The 13862-nt window shown below is 38.9% G+C and overlaps 1 protein-coding gene, 1 long non-coding RNA gene and 1 pseudogene across 2 annotated transcripts; 1 reads left to right on the top strand and 2 right to left on the bottom strand.

The window, feature by feature from the left end:
• Window positions 1-4849: 4849 nt before the first annotated feature.
• Window positions 4850-5635, bottom strand: LOC123469451. Its single transcript, XM_045168455.1, has 2 exons — window positions 5238-5635; window positions 4850-5171 (listed from the first exon to the last, which is right to left on the bottom strand). The coding sequence occupies exons 1-2, from the start codon at window positions 5569-5571 to the stop codon at window positions 4882-4884; spliced, it is 624 nt and encodes a 207-aa protein (XP_045024390.1). The 5' UTR covers window positions 5572-5635; the 3' UTR covers window positions 4850-4881.
• A 43-nt stretch (window positions 5636-5678) lies between these two features.
• On the top strand, window positions 5679-10745 carry LOC116933182 (annotated as a pseudogene).
• Window positions 10746-12418: 1673 nt separating this feature from the next.
• Window positions 12419-13513, bottom strand: LOC123469449. The gene is made up of 2 exons (XR_006642713.1): window positions 12879-13513; window positions 12419-12814 (listed from the first exon to the last, which is right to left on the bottom strand). It is a non-coding gene; the product is annotated as an uncharacterized LOC123469449 (long non-coding RNA).
• Window positions 13514-13862: the final 349 nt, after the last annotated feature.

The raw sequence follows: 13862 nt of genomic DNA, 5'->3' as shown, positions 1-13862 counted from the left end.
TGTTTTAAAAGGCAAAACCCATTCATTCCCGCCATAGAAAGTCGAAATAGTTCCTAATACGGCCAACGGTGGCGCTGAAACACGGCAAAGAAAAATCGGTTCGATAACCGAGCCGGTTCCATAGCTAGGCGGTTCTATAACTGGACCGGCACTGTACTCAACAATTCGGACTTAAATATTAGCTAACTCTTTGTTTGCCTGTGGGGCTCTTAATCGTTGTTGGCAAAATATAAAAAAGAGTTGCGCTAACCATTTTGAATGACATGCTATAGGATCCTCGAGACCTGCCCTGATGACCATCATATTGCTGTAGCCTACTATGAAAACATCTATTTTTAAATAAATGATAAAACAAAATACGACCCAATATCGTGGGTGAGCCTTACGGTAAATTTGATAACAGTAATGATCAATTATTAATGTTCAAACAAAACTTCGTGACAATTGAAGGAAAATATCAAAAATTATTTGAACATGTTCAGGTATAAGCTCGCGACTTTCCAGGTACAGGTCGATACTGGCATACCATTACACGAAAGAAATAAAGCCTTTTTCGCCATGTTGCTTACGAGAAATCGATACATAAAACTGTAAACTTTCATTATTTAGCAATAATAATGAATGTTTTCATTTATTAATTAATCGCTAGAGACCATATGCCTAGTAACTTACCTTATAAAAATTGAACTGAATTTGAATTTAACTAGATGATATTGTGTTGCTTATCAGCTGCCTTGCTGTTACAAAGGAAACACAGGATTACATCATCAAGTAACTTTGGTGGCAAGAAACACCACCGCGGGGTTGGTACAGGTAACAGGGCGTTTCAAAGTTGTATGCGTAACCATAGACAGTTATTACCAACAACCAACGAAGATGACTGTTTTTGCCGCTCCAGCTGTTTGATTGTATTAAAGAGTGTCCCTCCAAGTTCAACAATCAAAAGTGCAATTGGAAAATACCCGTGCCTCTCAAGCCGACGTGCAAATGTGCGTTTGAAATTCTTGCGGACTGCAGGTAACGCATCAATAAATATTTTTATTATAAGTCCGCTTTTCGATCCAACATTTTTCATTTACTTCATAAGAGAATCAAGTAGGGGCGGAGCAGGCAAGCAAACGAAGAAGGAAGAAAAAAACACGCGAAACATATCTCGGTTATTAGCGAATACCATCAAGAGTTGGTGAGGTCACTTCCTCAACATACTTTGGATGCAGCCAGGAACATAAGTAATGGATGTAATATATTCTGCCGGATACATATCAATATGTATGCGTATAGGAGGAAGGCAAAAATCGACAATTTCCTCCAGAATCACTGACACGCTATTGACCACCATTGTGTAGCCCTCCCTTATCCTGAGTGGAGCCGCCAACTTTATGTGTGATATTTCCCTCTTCGTTCTCTATTCAACCCGTGCCATCACATCCATTAGGAGGGGAAATAGATCATCAACCCCGGCCGCCATTACCGCCGTTCAGTATATACGTTTGAAGATCGGAGGACAAAAAAAAGGCAATAGGAAGATAAGCAAAGGACCGAAGGGGAAAAAATGATCGTATTCAGGCAACATAACGAGACTATACGTGGTGAGTATATCCGGAACGATTCAATCGGATTTATAACGTGCTTCCGTCGAGCGGCCTTCTCTCCTAATCTATACACGTCTCCAATCCTCCATATTCTGTTTAGCGATAAAGTTCTTGTGCATTTGTTTGTATCGTTAAAACTACATATTATTACTTCTGGTAGGAACAGAAAATAAAAACAGTTTTCTAATCAAAGAGCAATAGATTTCCCCTCATTATCGGACAACCGAAACAACAGTTCAACTAGTACGGCAGTGTATTATAGTCAGTTGCTATTGAATTGGATAAGCGCCACCAACTACCATTAACAGATACAGCAAAACCACTGATGTACTGTACATGTTCGTAAAAAAATATATATTTGTTACATCGATTGAAGGCAAACATAATTGATCCATCATCGGGCAGTGCCGACATAAAATAGGGCGTGAAAGGGACAACCAATCAACCGAGAAGAATAAGCAGAGAAAAGCCATGACGGCTTTGTTTCGCTCTTTGGAACCCTCTCATCTCGGTTTTGCTCATTATTCAGTGCGAGAACTAAAAAGCTTAAGCACATAAAGGTTGTTTTAATGTCGGAAAACGATCAGGTCTGAAGCTAGAAATTGCATCTTTTGTTAGAAGCCGACAATCCATTGACTTTCATTTCTTGCATTCATATGGGATCAACCAAATGGCCATCAAACCCTAGTTATCATATGCTGAATTTGAATTCATATATAAGTCGACATGAAAAGCTCATTATTCTGTAAACGCACTTTATAATTCGGTCATTGCCATAAAATGGAAAACAAACAGGCGGCATTGGTTACGCTTTATAGCCCACAGTAATATGTATATACATTCCTGCAGCGGCAAACTGACAATGTCTATCATCAACGGCTATTACCTGCCAGCACGTGTGATTGGCAGGAACTGACACTGAATTACTTGCTGCCATAGTTGCCAGTCACCACTGCTACACGCTGATGATGTGTTTTCCACATCATACTGGTAGTGGTGGTCTCGATAACCATTCACTGTTAAAAAGGGTACCACTTATTTGGGGTTGTCAACCACCAAAAATTTGTAAATGTACGAAATTTTGACTTTTTTCGAAAATTCTGGGGTTTTACGTACCACTTTCATTTTTTCAAGTATGTCGCAAATATTTTGGACAACTAACTCCGAAATTTATGGGCTTCAAAGAGAAAGAAGTTTTAGAACAGACAGACACAGGTTTATTACTCACAGAAGTACACGGCGATGAATTTCTGTCTTAGTAGGGACATACAATTTCTGGGAACAAGAAGAGGCAGAGTGAAAGTGATAGACATCAAAATTCTTCAGTTGTAAGGGATTCAGAGCAATTTGCAAACAATCTGTCCTTTTTTCAATAAGGAAAGACTGATTTTTGTTATCAAATGAAACAGTTCGATACATCTCACAAATGAAAACAAATTTCCCACAATGAGAAACAATATTTGAAATCATACCAAACGCCTGACCGTGGGAATTCATTGGGCACAAAATCAAGCAAGCATTTATCTTAAACTTAATAGAGCTAATAGACACCCACTTGTACTGACGTATAGAAACTTCCAGGGAATCGACATCCAATATTGAACCAATTTGTCCAGCACAACGAAAACAAGTTAGCAATGAGGCTTTGAATGGCGATGTCAAAATTGGAAATTCAAGAAATCTGTCTCCCGAAGCTTTGAATTGCTTACACTGCCACTGTTGGTGTCTGATTGCGAGAGTAAATGGAGGGTTGATAAAATTTTTGATTTTCCTTTGCAAAGACTTGAAATAGCTGTGCTTGGCTTCAAAACGCATGCACCAAAACGGTTTAAGAGGACCCAATAACTTAATAAATCTAGGATAGTGCACCAAATGGTGCACTTTGGGAGTGATCCTACACTTAAGGACAGATTTCGGATCATTTTTCTTGTAAGACTGAAAAAAGTTCTCTTTGTACTCAATTAAAAATTCTTCAATCAATTCTTGTAACAGATAAACTTGGAATTGAGAAATAGAATCTATAGGAATACGAGGCGACATATTCTTAGAAGGACAGTGAAGCAGTGCCAAACAGAATCGGATTCATCAATGAAGCTGCTTATCATAATGGGCAAGTTAACTGCAAGCAACCACATTTGGGCGGCCGTCTGGTTAATTTTTCCATTAATGAGTTGCTTATAGTCAATAGAGCAAGGTTTGTTGACGACTTCACGGTATCCGTACTTGAAATTCTTGATTTTATTGTTCAACTGGTCCAAAGTAAAGAATTTTCTTTTTATGAAATGAAGAATCATCTTTGAAATAACCAGTGGAAGAATTCCTTCAAGAAGGTCATGCATCACGTCAGGTACAAGCCCCCCAATTACGTGAAAGAATGCTAATTCATTTAAAATACAGCCACCCGTAATCCCAAAAACGCGTTGAAAATGTTCTCTCAATTCTACATTAGCCAAAGACGCACAGTGACTGTTGTGCTGCTCTCTTGTCCTGGGTACAAAAAGGGCGTCTAAAAATATGGACTGAATTTGATCGTCTGTTCCCATACAGAATCGACACTTCCTGAAACCTTTAGAAAACCCTATCTTAAAACTGCCAATCTGGTGACTTCCAAGGTTGTCAGCAATTACTGCAGCCAAAGTACCTCGGACTGTAACTTGTTTTCCTCTAATCGTCATAAGGACGCCCTCTTCAAGTTTTTTTAAATCATCAACTATAGGTCTGAGCAAAACATTGAGTCCAAATCTTGTGACAGTTTCAGTACGAATTATTGAAAGAAGGTTTATTGATTTAAATGTGGAACGATATCTATTGTCAAGATTTCCCAATGCAAAGTAAATAAACATAAATTTGTTTGTTTTTTTGAACGGTTTCCCTTATCTGCAGTGATTGATGCATCGTCAAGATAGAGAAGAAATTGAATGGCGGTTCTTTCTAATTTAAAAATTGTGTTTTCGTTAACGGCTGACCCTTTCTCGAAGTAAGAAAATTCGTTCTTCTTAACTGGTTTACGAAGCATTAACTCATCAGAAACATCGGTGAAATTGAGAATCTTTTCAAGTTGCGTCAATAGAGGTACGTAGAAATAGTCTTTTACTTTAAATGATTGATCTCTTCCTGTCCTGTGACGTCCAAAGTCTTCTGCACCAAGTGGAAGAGCAATTCTAACAGGTTCAATCATACCTATGATAATGTATACATAACAATGTATAAGAATTAAAGAAATAAATAAAAAAGAGCTAATACCAAAATGTGTTGCAAAGTAATGGTTTTGTCCATACTGATTGCGAAGTTAAACAAAGGGATCTTCCTTGTAATCCAACAATGGGATCAGAGCATCACGATCATGATTATCAGTCTCCATTGAGACATTGCTTTGTTGCAAAAAAGAAATGGCTTGTTGCACTTTCTGTTTTACAGCTTCAGTGATCAAAGTCGTTGCTGCTTCCATGACATACTGGACATTAACTTGGGTTAACTTTTGTTCCGTCAACATGTTTAGGACAAAATCTGCACCAAGGTGTTGTAAATCAACATCTCTAGGTTTCACTAATTCAACATGCGAGGAATGCAGCTCACAGTCTGAAAATTTAAAAAGCTTCTTAATAAAAAGTTACGGACAGCTTTAAGTAACCTACAATCACTTACCAATTTCAATTCCTGAGTTATTGTTCACAACTTCTGTTTCGGTACACGCTTCAATAACTTGCGATTGTTCAATCGCAGGACTATAAAAAAAACTCGGGTGGAATGTTTTTAAATGGTAATATAATCCATCAAAAGATTTGAAGTTTGACAAGTGAAAACACTCAGTGCTGAATACACAAGGACTTGTAAAGTTTCCATCTTTTTTATGATACACTCTTAGATGACTCAACATTTTTTGACTTGAATTTGTCACGGTGTTACATCCTTCTATTTTGCAAGTATAAGAATCGAGTAAAGTTTCCAGAATTTTTTGTTTGTTGAGAAGTGACTGCATCTCCAAGCAGTAAATTTACGATTTTACAAATAATATTCACTTTTGCAAAAATATGGAAACTAAAGCAAATATGACGTAGCTATGTTGCCAATAATTTACTAAAAAGGTACGCAAACAAGCATGGTCTTAGGTAACAGGGCAAGACGGCAACCTCTAACCCGTGTAAGACTTGTCAGATTTTATTGTATGGGAACGGAAATGGCGTCTCTCGATAACGTGAAGAAACGGTGTGTATTTGTCGAATTAGTTGACGGTAGGGCAAATGCCCCATACGAAATTATTCTAGAAGAAAGCTCAACTGAGCAAAGCGACTTGCAACAAATTGCAAATCGTATGGTTGCTAAAAATAAAGAGTTAGCTAGTGTCTTTGAATCAGGGTATTGTAGTTTTGAGAGAGAGAGTGAGTTCAGAGTGAGTAAATGGGTAAAGATATCTGATAATTCGCCCCTAAAACATCTTTCTGAAGTGCGCTGTGTCGTCAAAAAAATCCCACAGTTCACTTTTGAAGGTGTGGTTGTCCCTTTCATGCATGAGTCACAATCATCACAAAACTTTGATAACATACTCCACTCAACTCCCATTCTTCACCAAAATAGTTCACGAACATCTTTTCAAGATGACACACATTCAGGTATATTATTTAGTCATTTAACACAGAATGTCTAGTAAAATTATCTATGATTTCTTTTTACAGGCAATTTGGGGAATGTTACTACATCCAAGCTTCTAAATACTATTTCTCCATTTGATTCTGGATTGGATTGTGATGATGTGTCTAGTGGTAAATTGTATACTTAGTGAAAGTAAATTTTATCATAATCATTTGATTTATTTTGCATAGACAATTTGGTGATCGCTTCTACATCTAAGGAACTTAGTTCTATTCCGTTGGATTCTGAACAAGGTTCTGAGCATGTGCCTAGTGGTATGATTAGTACAGTAGGCTTAATGAAATTGAATGTTGTCGTAATTAATTTTTTCCACAGACTCTGATGAAGAGGTGAATGCTCAGGAAATTTACAGCCAAATTTTCCCAATGTCAGAACATAATGATAAAGGGTATCGTCGACTTGATACTAAAAGATACAAAGTGCCATCATTTTTCGGAACCGCCCTGACCGAGAAGATGAAAAATGCGAAAACTCTATTGTCCGAAAACGAGTATAAGGCTGTATATCGGACATTAGCCGACTCCATTGAGATTCAGACGCTGCATCCACATCCGGATTCTATCCGTTTTGTTGTGGACACCACGTTGGCGAGATTTCAAAACCTCATCATTGACAAGAAAGACAAAACTGCAACAAACGTTTGTATTTATTTTCGGTAATTCATGCTTGCCATTGTCACTAAATCTCTCTTTATGCAGGCTATCTTTTACTCAAAATTAAAGAGGATTATGGAATAAAAACGACGAGTGGCCAAGCAGCAATTCAGTTTGAAAGGTGGTCGTGTGAAAAACGTAAGTAGCTTTGACAATCAAGGTCCAGCTGCCAATAAAACAAGACGAGAGGTCGAAAATGATGCCGAACATGCAACAGGTATCAGAGGAATGTTTAAGTATAGAATCATCTCAAATCTGACCTATTTTGAAATATATAGTTGCGGTTATTGATGTGGCATCTTATTCTGAAAATGTCAAAAAATTGTTACAAGTTTGCCGTACTTTTGGTTCACCACAAAGTATAAAGGCTCTGTATCTCTTGACTTTCGAAGGCAGGCGAAGAGAAATTTTTCCCAACAAATTTGCAAATGTAGCTGAGATTCTAAAAACAGCCTGTCCAGTTCTGAACCAAAATTCTTATGTAATTATTATCTTTCACCTAACCTTATCCCATGTTAACTGTTAATTTTTGCTTATAGCTTCAGTACGAGTTTGAATTAATGAAAGGTAAGGGTATTTGCAATACCTTTATGAAGAATTGGACAACTATGGTTCCTCGTATTCTACATTTAGCAAAAACGAAGAATACAGTGGAGATTACCAAAGTTCTTGGATTGTATCCTAAAAATGAACTGGAAGTGTCATTTGGTTAGTTAATTTAGTACTCAGTTCTTTTCTAACATTAAATTTTTTGTTACTGTTTTTAGACATTTGTGCTTGCGCAGCACTTGAGGTTTTACCCTGTCTAATTCCAGTCAGGAAGAAAAAGGGTGTTATCCCTTCTCACTTTTTGTATTATCCTCAAGAAGTATGTTGGTTTTAAAGCTTTGCATTGATTCTTTTTAATTTTCATCCATTTTCTTCAGGATTCAGTTAGCCTGGATGCGGTTTTAAAGGAGACGGTCAATCGTCCCCCGTTCATCATTCAAATTGAAGATTCCTTCCACGTCATCGTAGATAACCAAGTTTTGGTAACTTCTAACTCGGTCTTCGAGGTATTGTTGAACGTATTTTCCTCTTACTATGTTTTCTGTATCGAATATAGTAAGCAAGTATTGAAATCATTGTTGTTCCTGCAAAGTGAGGTCTTCGGTTTAAAAGATGATTGTTCCATTAATTGCCCTGGTTTACCTCTTTTTGTAAACACTCTTAATGCTGTTAAACTGTAATTGACCTTTTGTTCATTGTCATTGTCGTCGTCGTCGTTCATTAATGTTTCGTTGAACTGACAACATTCAAACAAAATGCAATTTTGGTCGGCAAAGAGCAATACAAAGTTTAATCGTCTTACATTCCGTCTAATTTCTTTAATTGGCTCATCGTTCCCTAGCTGGATAGGCTACTATAGAATAATTTACGTAGGTAACCTTCTAAATAACCATGAAAATTTAGGATTAACAACCACAACAAATTCGTATTGCGAAACGATACAAATTTTTCGGGTTTGGGAACCCCAGATCTGGTTTGGCAAGAATTTAGGGCGTTTAACCCCGAAATAGTTGGTAAGTTTTTTAACAGTGTTAGCCCGGGAGACTTATTATCAACCAAGATAAGGGTTAACAATAGTTTTGTTTTCTCTTTTGGTTTCATTGCTTAATTTACCGACTATAGACGAGATTACAAATCTTCAATGTTCTTATTTAATATCTGGCCACAGTCTGTATTGTTAACCATTTATTTTCTGTTTTATGCTTCAAAGAAAACTGATTTTCGTGACTGTAGCGGTGAGCAATAAACGATTTGAAAATAGCATGGAAACATTTCGTTTACGAATCACGCAAGCCAAAGAACGCATCTCGTTGTAAATGCAGTTTCTATTTTCCATGCGAATTCTTCAGCACAGTTACTTTAACTGATAACGGTTAGACGCTACAGAATAGCGCTTCAAACGTGCCGGGTAAATAAATGGATATTGCACGGTGTGTTTACATAATCGAAAGCAATAGACCGTATACTAACACAACAATTAGATAAATATTCGCCGCCAAATAATTCATTCATAGCCACTAGTTATACGGCGCACTTAAAGATAGGGTAAAGCGATATTGATCACAAGGCATACATATATAGCGGAAGGACACACAGGAAGAAAAAAAAGAGGGGAACGAACATGAAATAGCGTGAGAGGTTATGCATGACCTCTGCGCTACAAAGTCTGACATCACACGTCAAACTGTGCAGAAACGGGTTTGCCGGACAAAACTCGTCTGACCTCTCGACCCCACATAACCATCGCTCGGACTTGCTTTACCACCGGGGAGGGAGATCTTTTTTGCACCAAATCAATGCGTGTGGCGTATACTATATACATAAAAAAATGTATATGAAAAGGGATCTCGTTTATTCGTAGCGAATGCGTCCCTGACCGGATGGAGAGCGGTTAGCAACGGAAGAACCGCTAGAGGTCCATGGTCGGTTGAGGATGGCCAAAAACATATAAACGAGCTGGAGCTTCTGGCCGCTTTTTTCGCCCTCTAGTCGTTTGCCGCTACGGCATCCAATATATGCATCTCTTTACAGATGGATAATTGCACGGTGGTGTGTTATATTAACAGAGGAGGAGGAACTCATTCGAGATCCCTTTCTAATTTAGCCAACCAGATTTCTTCATGGTGCGAGAGCCGTCAAATTACGGTTCACGCAGGCTACCTACCGGGACACCTCAACATTAACGCCGACCAAGAGTCGAGGATGGTACCAGACAGCAGTGACTGGGCGCTAGATCAAGAGGCTTTCGCGGCTATAAACCAAGTCTGGATATGCCAGGTGGACCCGTTCGCAGCGGCCTGGAACAGCAAGCTAAAAATATTCTATGCCTGGACTCCACAACCACAAGCAATCGGAGTAGACGCATTTTCGACCAGTTGGAAAGGCTTAAAGGCTTACGCCTTTCCCCCCTTTGGCCTCATCCTAAGGAGTCTAGCAAAGATTCGCAGGGAGCAAGCATCGCTGGTTCTCGTGTCCACATACTGGCCCAGCGCGGCATGGTACCCTAGAGCAAGCAGGCTCCATTCCGGTGGGACAACTGTCATCAGTAAAACAGCTGTTGAGATTAGCGTTTAACCGGAATCCGCCCCGCCCAAGATACTCCAACACCTGGGACCGCCTAAAATACAAACGGCTCTTTAAAAAATAAAGGTCGCTTTAAGCATTTTTTTCAAATTTTTTGAGTAAGGTGGTAACCTTATTGGCGTCATGGGGTCCTAAAGACCAGCTGAGCCGGACCCAGTTGTCCAAGAAAATAACAACCTTGTTGGCTCTGGCAACGTTTCTCAGGGTATCGGAGTTGAGCTCTGTCTCATGCAACTCGGTAAAGATTTCGACTACGGGAGCCTCGTTCGCCCTCAGCCGGCCAAGGAAAGCTCAACGCAGTGGCGCACTCCAGACGATAGGGATCGACACTTTAAACGACCCTCTGATTTGCCCAGTCCACTGCTTGGGTGTCTACCTGCTCGTTACAGACGAAAAAAGAAACGTAAATAACATCGACCACCTCTTTATAGGAGTGATCGCACCCTTTAAGCAGGTCTCCTCCAGTACGTTAAATCGCTGGATTAAGTCGGTTTTAATGGAAGCGGGAGTGGAAGCATCCTTTACGGCCCACTCAACAAGGGGCGCTGCAGCGTTGCGCGCATTGGCACAAGGGACCCCGATTGACTCAGTTTTAGCAATGGGCAATTGGGCAGCGGAATTTACCTTCACACGCTTTTATGGGCGTACAGTTGCTCCTAGCATTCCGAATTCTCGGGCGATTCTTGAACCTCCTTTTTCCGCTCAGTCAGTACTTTGAAATCACTGTAAAAATTGAGTGAAGTTTTTTACTTATAATGTTTGAATTGCTCGAGGAATCGCTTCAGCGATCCCGTGGAACAATTGGGATTATAAGTAGGAAAAACGGAGAAAAACTTTTTCAGTCTATTTCCCTCCTAAAAAAAAATAATCTTTTTGAAAAATATTATTATTTACCCACCCAGATCTGTATTTAAAAGTCTTTGGTGTTGTGGATTTCCAATTCAGGAGCAGAGGAGGTCGAGGCAGGCAGGGACCATTAAGACAAGTGAAGGATGAAGCGAAATAATTTCAGTTCTATGAGCATCGGAAGTCCTAGTATCTTCCAGCTAATCATGCAGCCTTCTTCACTCATAAAATCTTCCAGAAATTGCAAACTTTTTTTGTTATATTCTTTCGGTTCCTACCCTTTTGTTCCGTTTTCCCCTATACCTGTGGATCCGCACTCAGAAGCTAATGGGTCTAAGGCATGAGACGCGGCAAAGGCGCGAAAAGAACTTAGAAAAGCTAAATAAATGACGTGTCAACACTGTAAAAGTCTTAGTCCGTTTTTCCTACTTATAATCCCAATTGCTTCGCGGGATCGCTGAAGCGATCCCTCAAGCAATTCAAAAATTAATCTGTTGCATGCAGCTTTTTTCATGGAATTAATCAAAACTTGATAGGTATTGATTACAAAACTTTACTTATTTTTATGTGCATACATTTGTGTTTGGAAGTCAAACTGTCGCTTCCGTGACAGAATATCGTAAAGTAGTCGTAACGTAAGTGGAACACTTTAGCACAAAAACCATACTAGGTAATTTTTCCTTTTAATTATAATCCTTTATTTATCACCAATAATTTAGATACAAACGGTCTATTCCCTCTTAAGGAAGTCGTGTTTTCTTCTAAAAACTTAAGCAAAGTTACCGATTCAATGATTCTGGCCAAAGAAAAAACTAAAATCTGGAAACTAATTCTGTTATTAGCATGTCACAGATGTTATGGCCATGGAGATAACTGCAATCGACCTAAAGGATCTTATTGTACCATATCTGGAATTCAGACTTATCGGTAGCGTAATCAAATTTTGATCGCAATCCCGATTAAGATAAAAAAGTTATACTGAATAGCAAATCTTCGTGAAATTTAAGAAAAACTGACGAAGCTGACACACAAGAAATTCCCAGTTCGAGAAGGAAAAGAAAGAAATATTTGAATGCCTTAGAATAATTGAAATTATGGCAATCCATCGATACCTTCATACCCGAACGCAGGGATTGCTAGGTTTTGCCTGCGTTGACCACAAGTATCCTCATTAGTATGGTGTTATATTGCTAACGGTACTCTATAATTTGCTTTAATTGCTGTGAATGATAATGTATGCAGCGGGGGGGAGGAGGTTAGATTACGAAAAATCGAGGCTGTCAGTTTCTTCCCTATAATTTTTAGTGTTTTATCCCTTCGGTTTGTCAAATTACAAATTAATTATCGTGTAGCTTCTTTCCGTAGTCCCAAGGATGTCATCGTAACTGTGTCACTCAATTATTGCTCTCAAAATGTGTCTAATTGATACTGTGCTTGGTGCTGCTTGCGGAGTTTTTCGCAATTTGATATTGCTTGTAAAATTCAGTTTCAAGAAGTTGCCTTAATTAGTCCTTGTAATTAAAAATAAATAATAACAAGTGGAAATGACGGAACAAAATCCTTTTATTGATAAAATTAGTTTTTTAAAATTGCCATCATTTGATCTTCGTCAGACGAGCGGATGCAAGCGTCGGAAGCATTCTTATCTCGCCCCACTTCGTTAATTAGCTTGTAAAGAACTTGTGAACAATCATAGTCGGGACCCGAGTGAGTTTCTATTCCTTTCTTACGTAAATACCTTACAACTGCGGGTGTTAAGTATTCCGTCAGCGCAATGAAAAGCCCGTAGGCAACTGGACCTGTGTTTCGTTCATCTTTTTCTGATAGAGGTTGAAGAATACATCTGTTAGATGTCGCAGCGGAATTCTTGAATGGTGGCTGAATATATGGCTTTCGTTTTCTCGTCGATGGTCGGGGTTGCTGATTTCTAGCATTCCATTTCTTCGCCATTTTGAAAAAGATTGTAAAGGCTTTCAACTATTTAGAATTTAAAAAAGCGATTTACCCGCTATATAGACCTTATTAAGATCCAAAGGTATGGGTCAAGCCTACCCCCTAGCGGCGCGTTTCAGTGTGAAGGGGTGCCGTGAACAGCCGCTTTTTATTTGGCTTGCCGCATGTGGCATGGTAATAGGCTATTCAACGGTAGCAGGCGACTACCACATTTTTCGTAAGTTTCTGTCATATGTATGCCTCAAACTTCTCACCATCACTGCCATTCCGTTCAATAACTAAATATAGAACTAAATGTTTATTTTTTATTGGAGGAAGCACTTCTTTCACTTTTTTTTCACTTTTATACACTGATAGGGGAATTGTAAGTGGGTCAACACACCCCAATTCTTTTTAAAAATCGCAGTACAACTTCTTCTCCTCTGGGACTAAACCCTCAGCAAATTTAGAGAGCTTTAAACTACAGATAGTAGTATCACTAGTCATAATACAGCATAATCGTGCAATCCAACGTGACAGAAAACTTACGAAAAATGTGGTAGTCGCCTGCTACCGTTGAATAGCCTATTACCATGCCACATGCGGCAAGCCAAATAAAAAGCGGCTGTTCACGGCACCCCTTCACACTGAAACGCGCCGCTAGGGGGTAGGCTTGACCCATACCTTTGGATCTTAATAAGGTCTATATGTGGCGAATGTCTGGTATGTCAAAGCAAAAGCTTTCCGCTCGAATAAGTAGTATTTCGAAATTCATTTTTCAAGAAAAAGCTGGGAAAAGAAGAAAATATCAAAGCCCGATTTTTTTTAAATCATGTTCAAACATTGTTGTATGATTTGGTCAATTTATTAAATTTTTATTTTCCGATTTGATCGAAAAATTTGGATCACGAATACATATGGCATGCGGTTTTCCCTCAATAAAAATTCGTGCAGGAACGTAAAAAAAAAAATCCTACCCATTCGCCATCTAGCGGTCGATTATCAACTACGTTTCCCCAATTTATTTTGGTTAAACGTTGCTGCGCAGCCCATGACA

This window comes from Daphnia magna, linkage group LG1 (assembly GCF_020631705.1).
Source record: "Daphnia magna isolate NIES linkage group LG1, ASM2063170v1.1, whole genome shotgun sequence".
Taxonomy (NCBI): Eukaryota; Metazoa; Arthropoda; class Branchiopoda; order Diplostraca; family Daphniidae; genus Daphnia; species Daphnia magna.
Note: the sequence above shows the minus strand (reverse complement) of the source record. Positions and strands in the feature narration are given on the sequence as shown.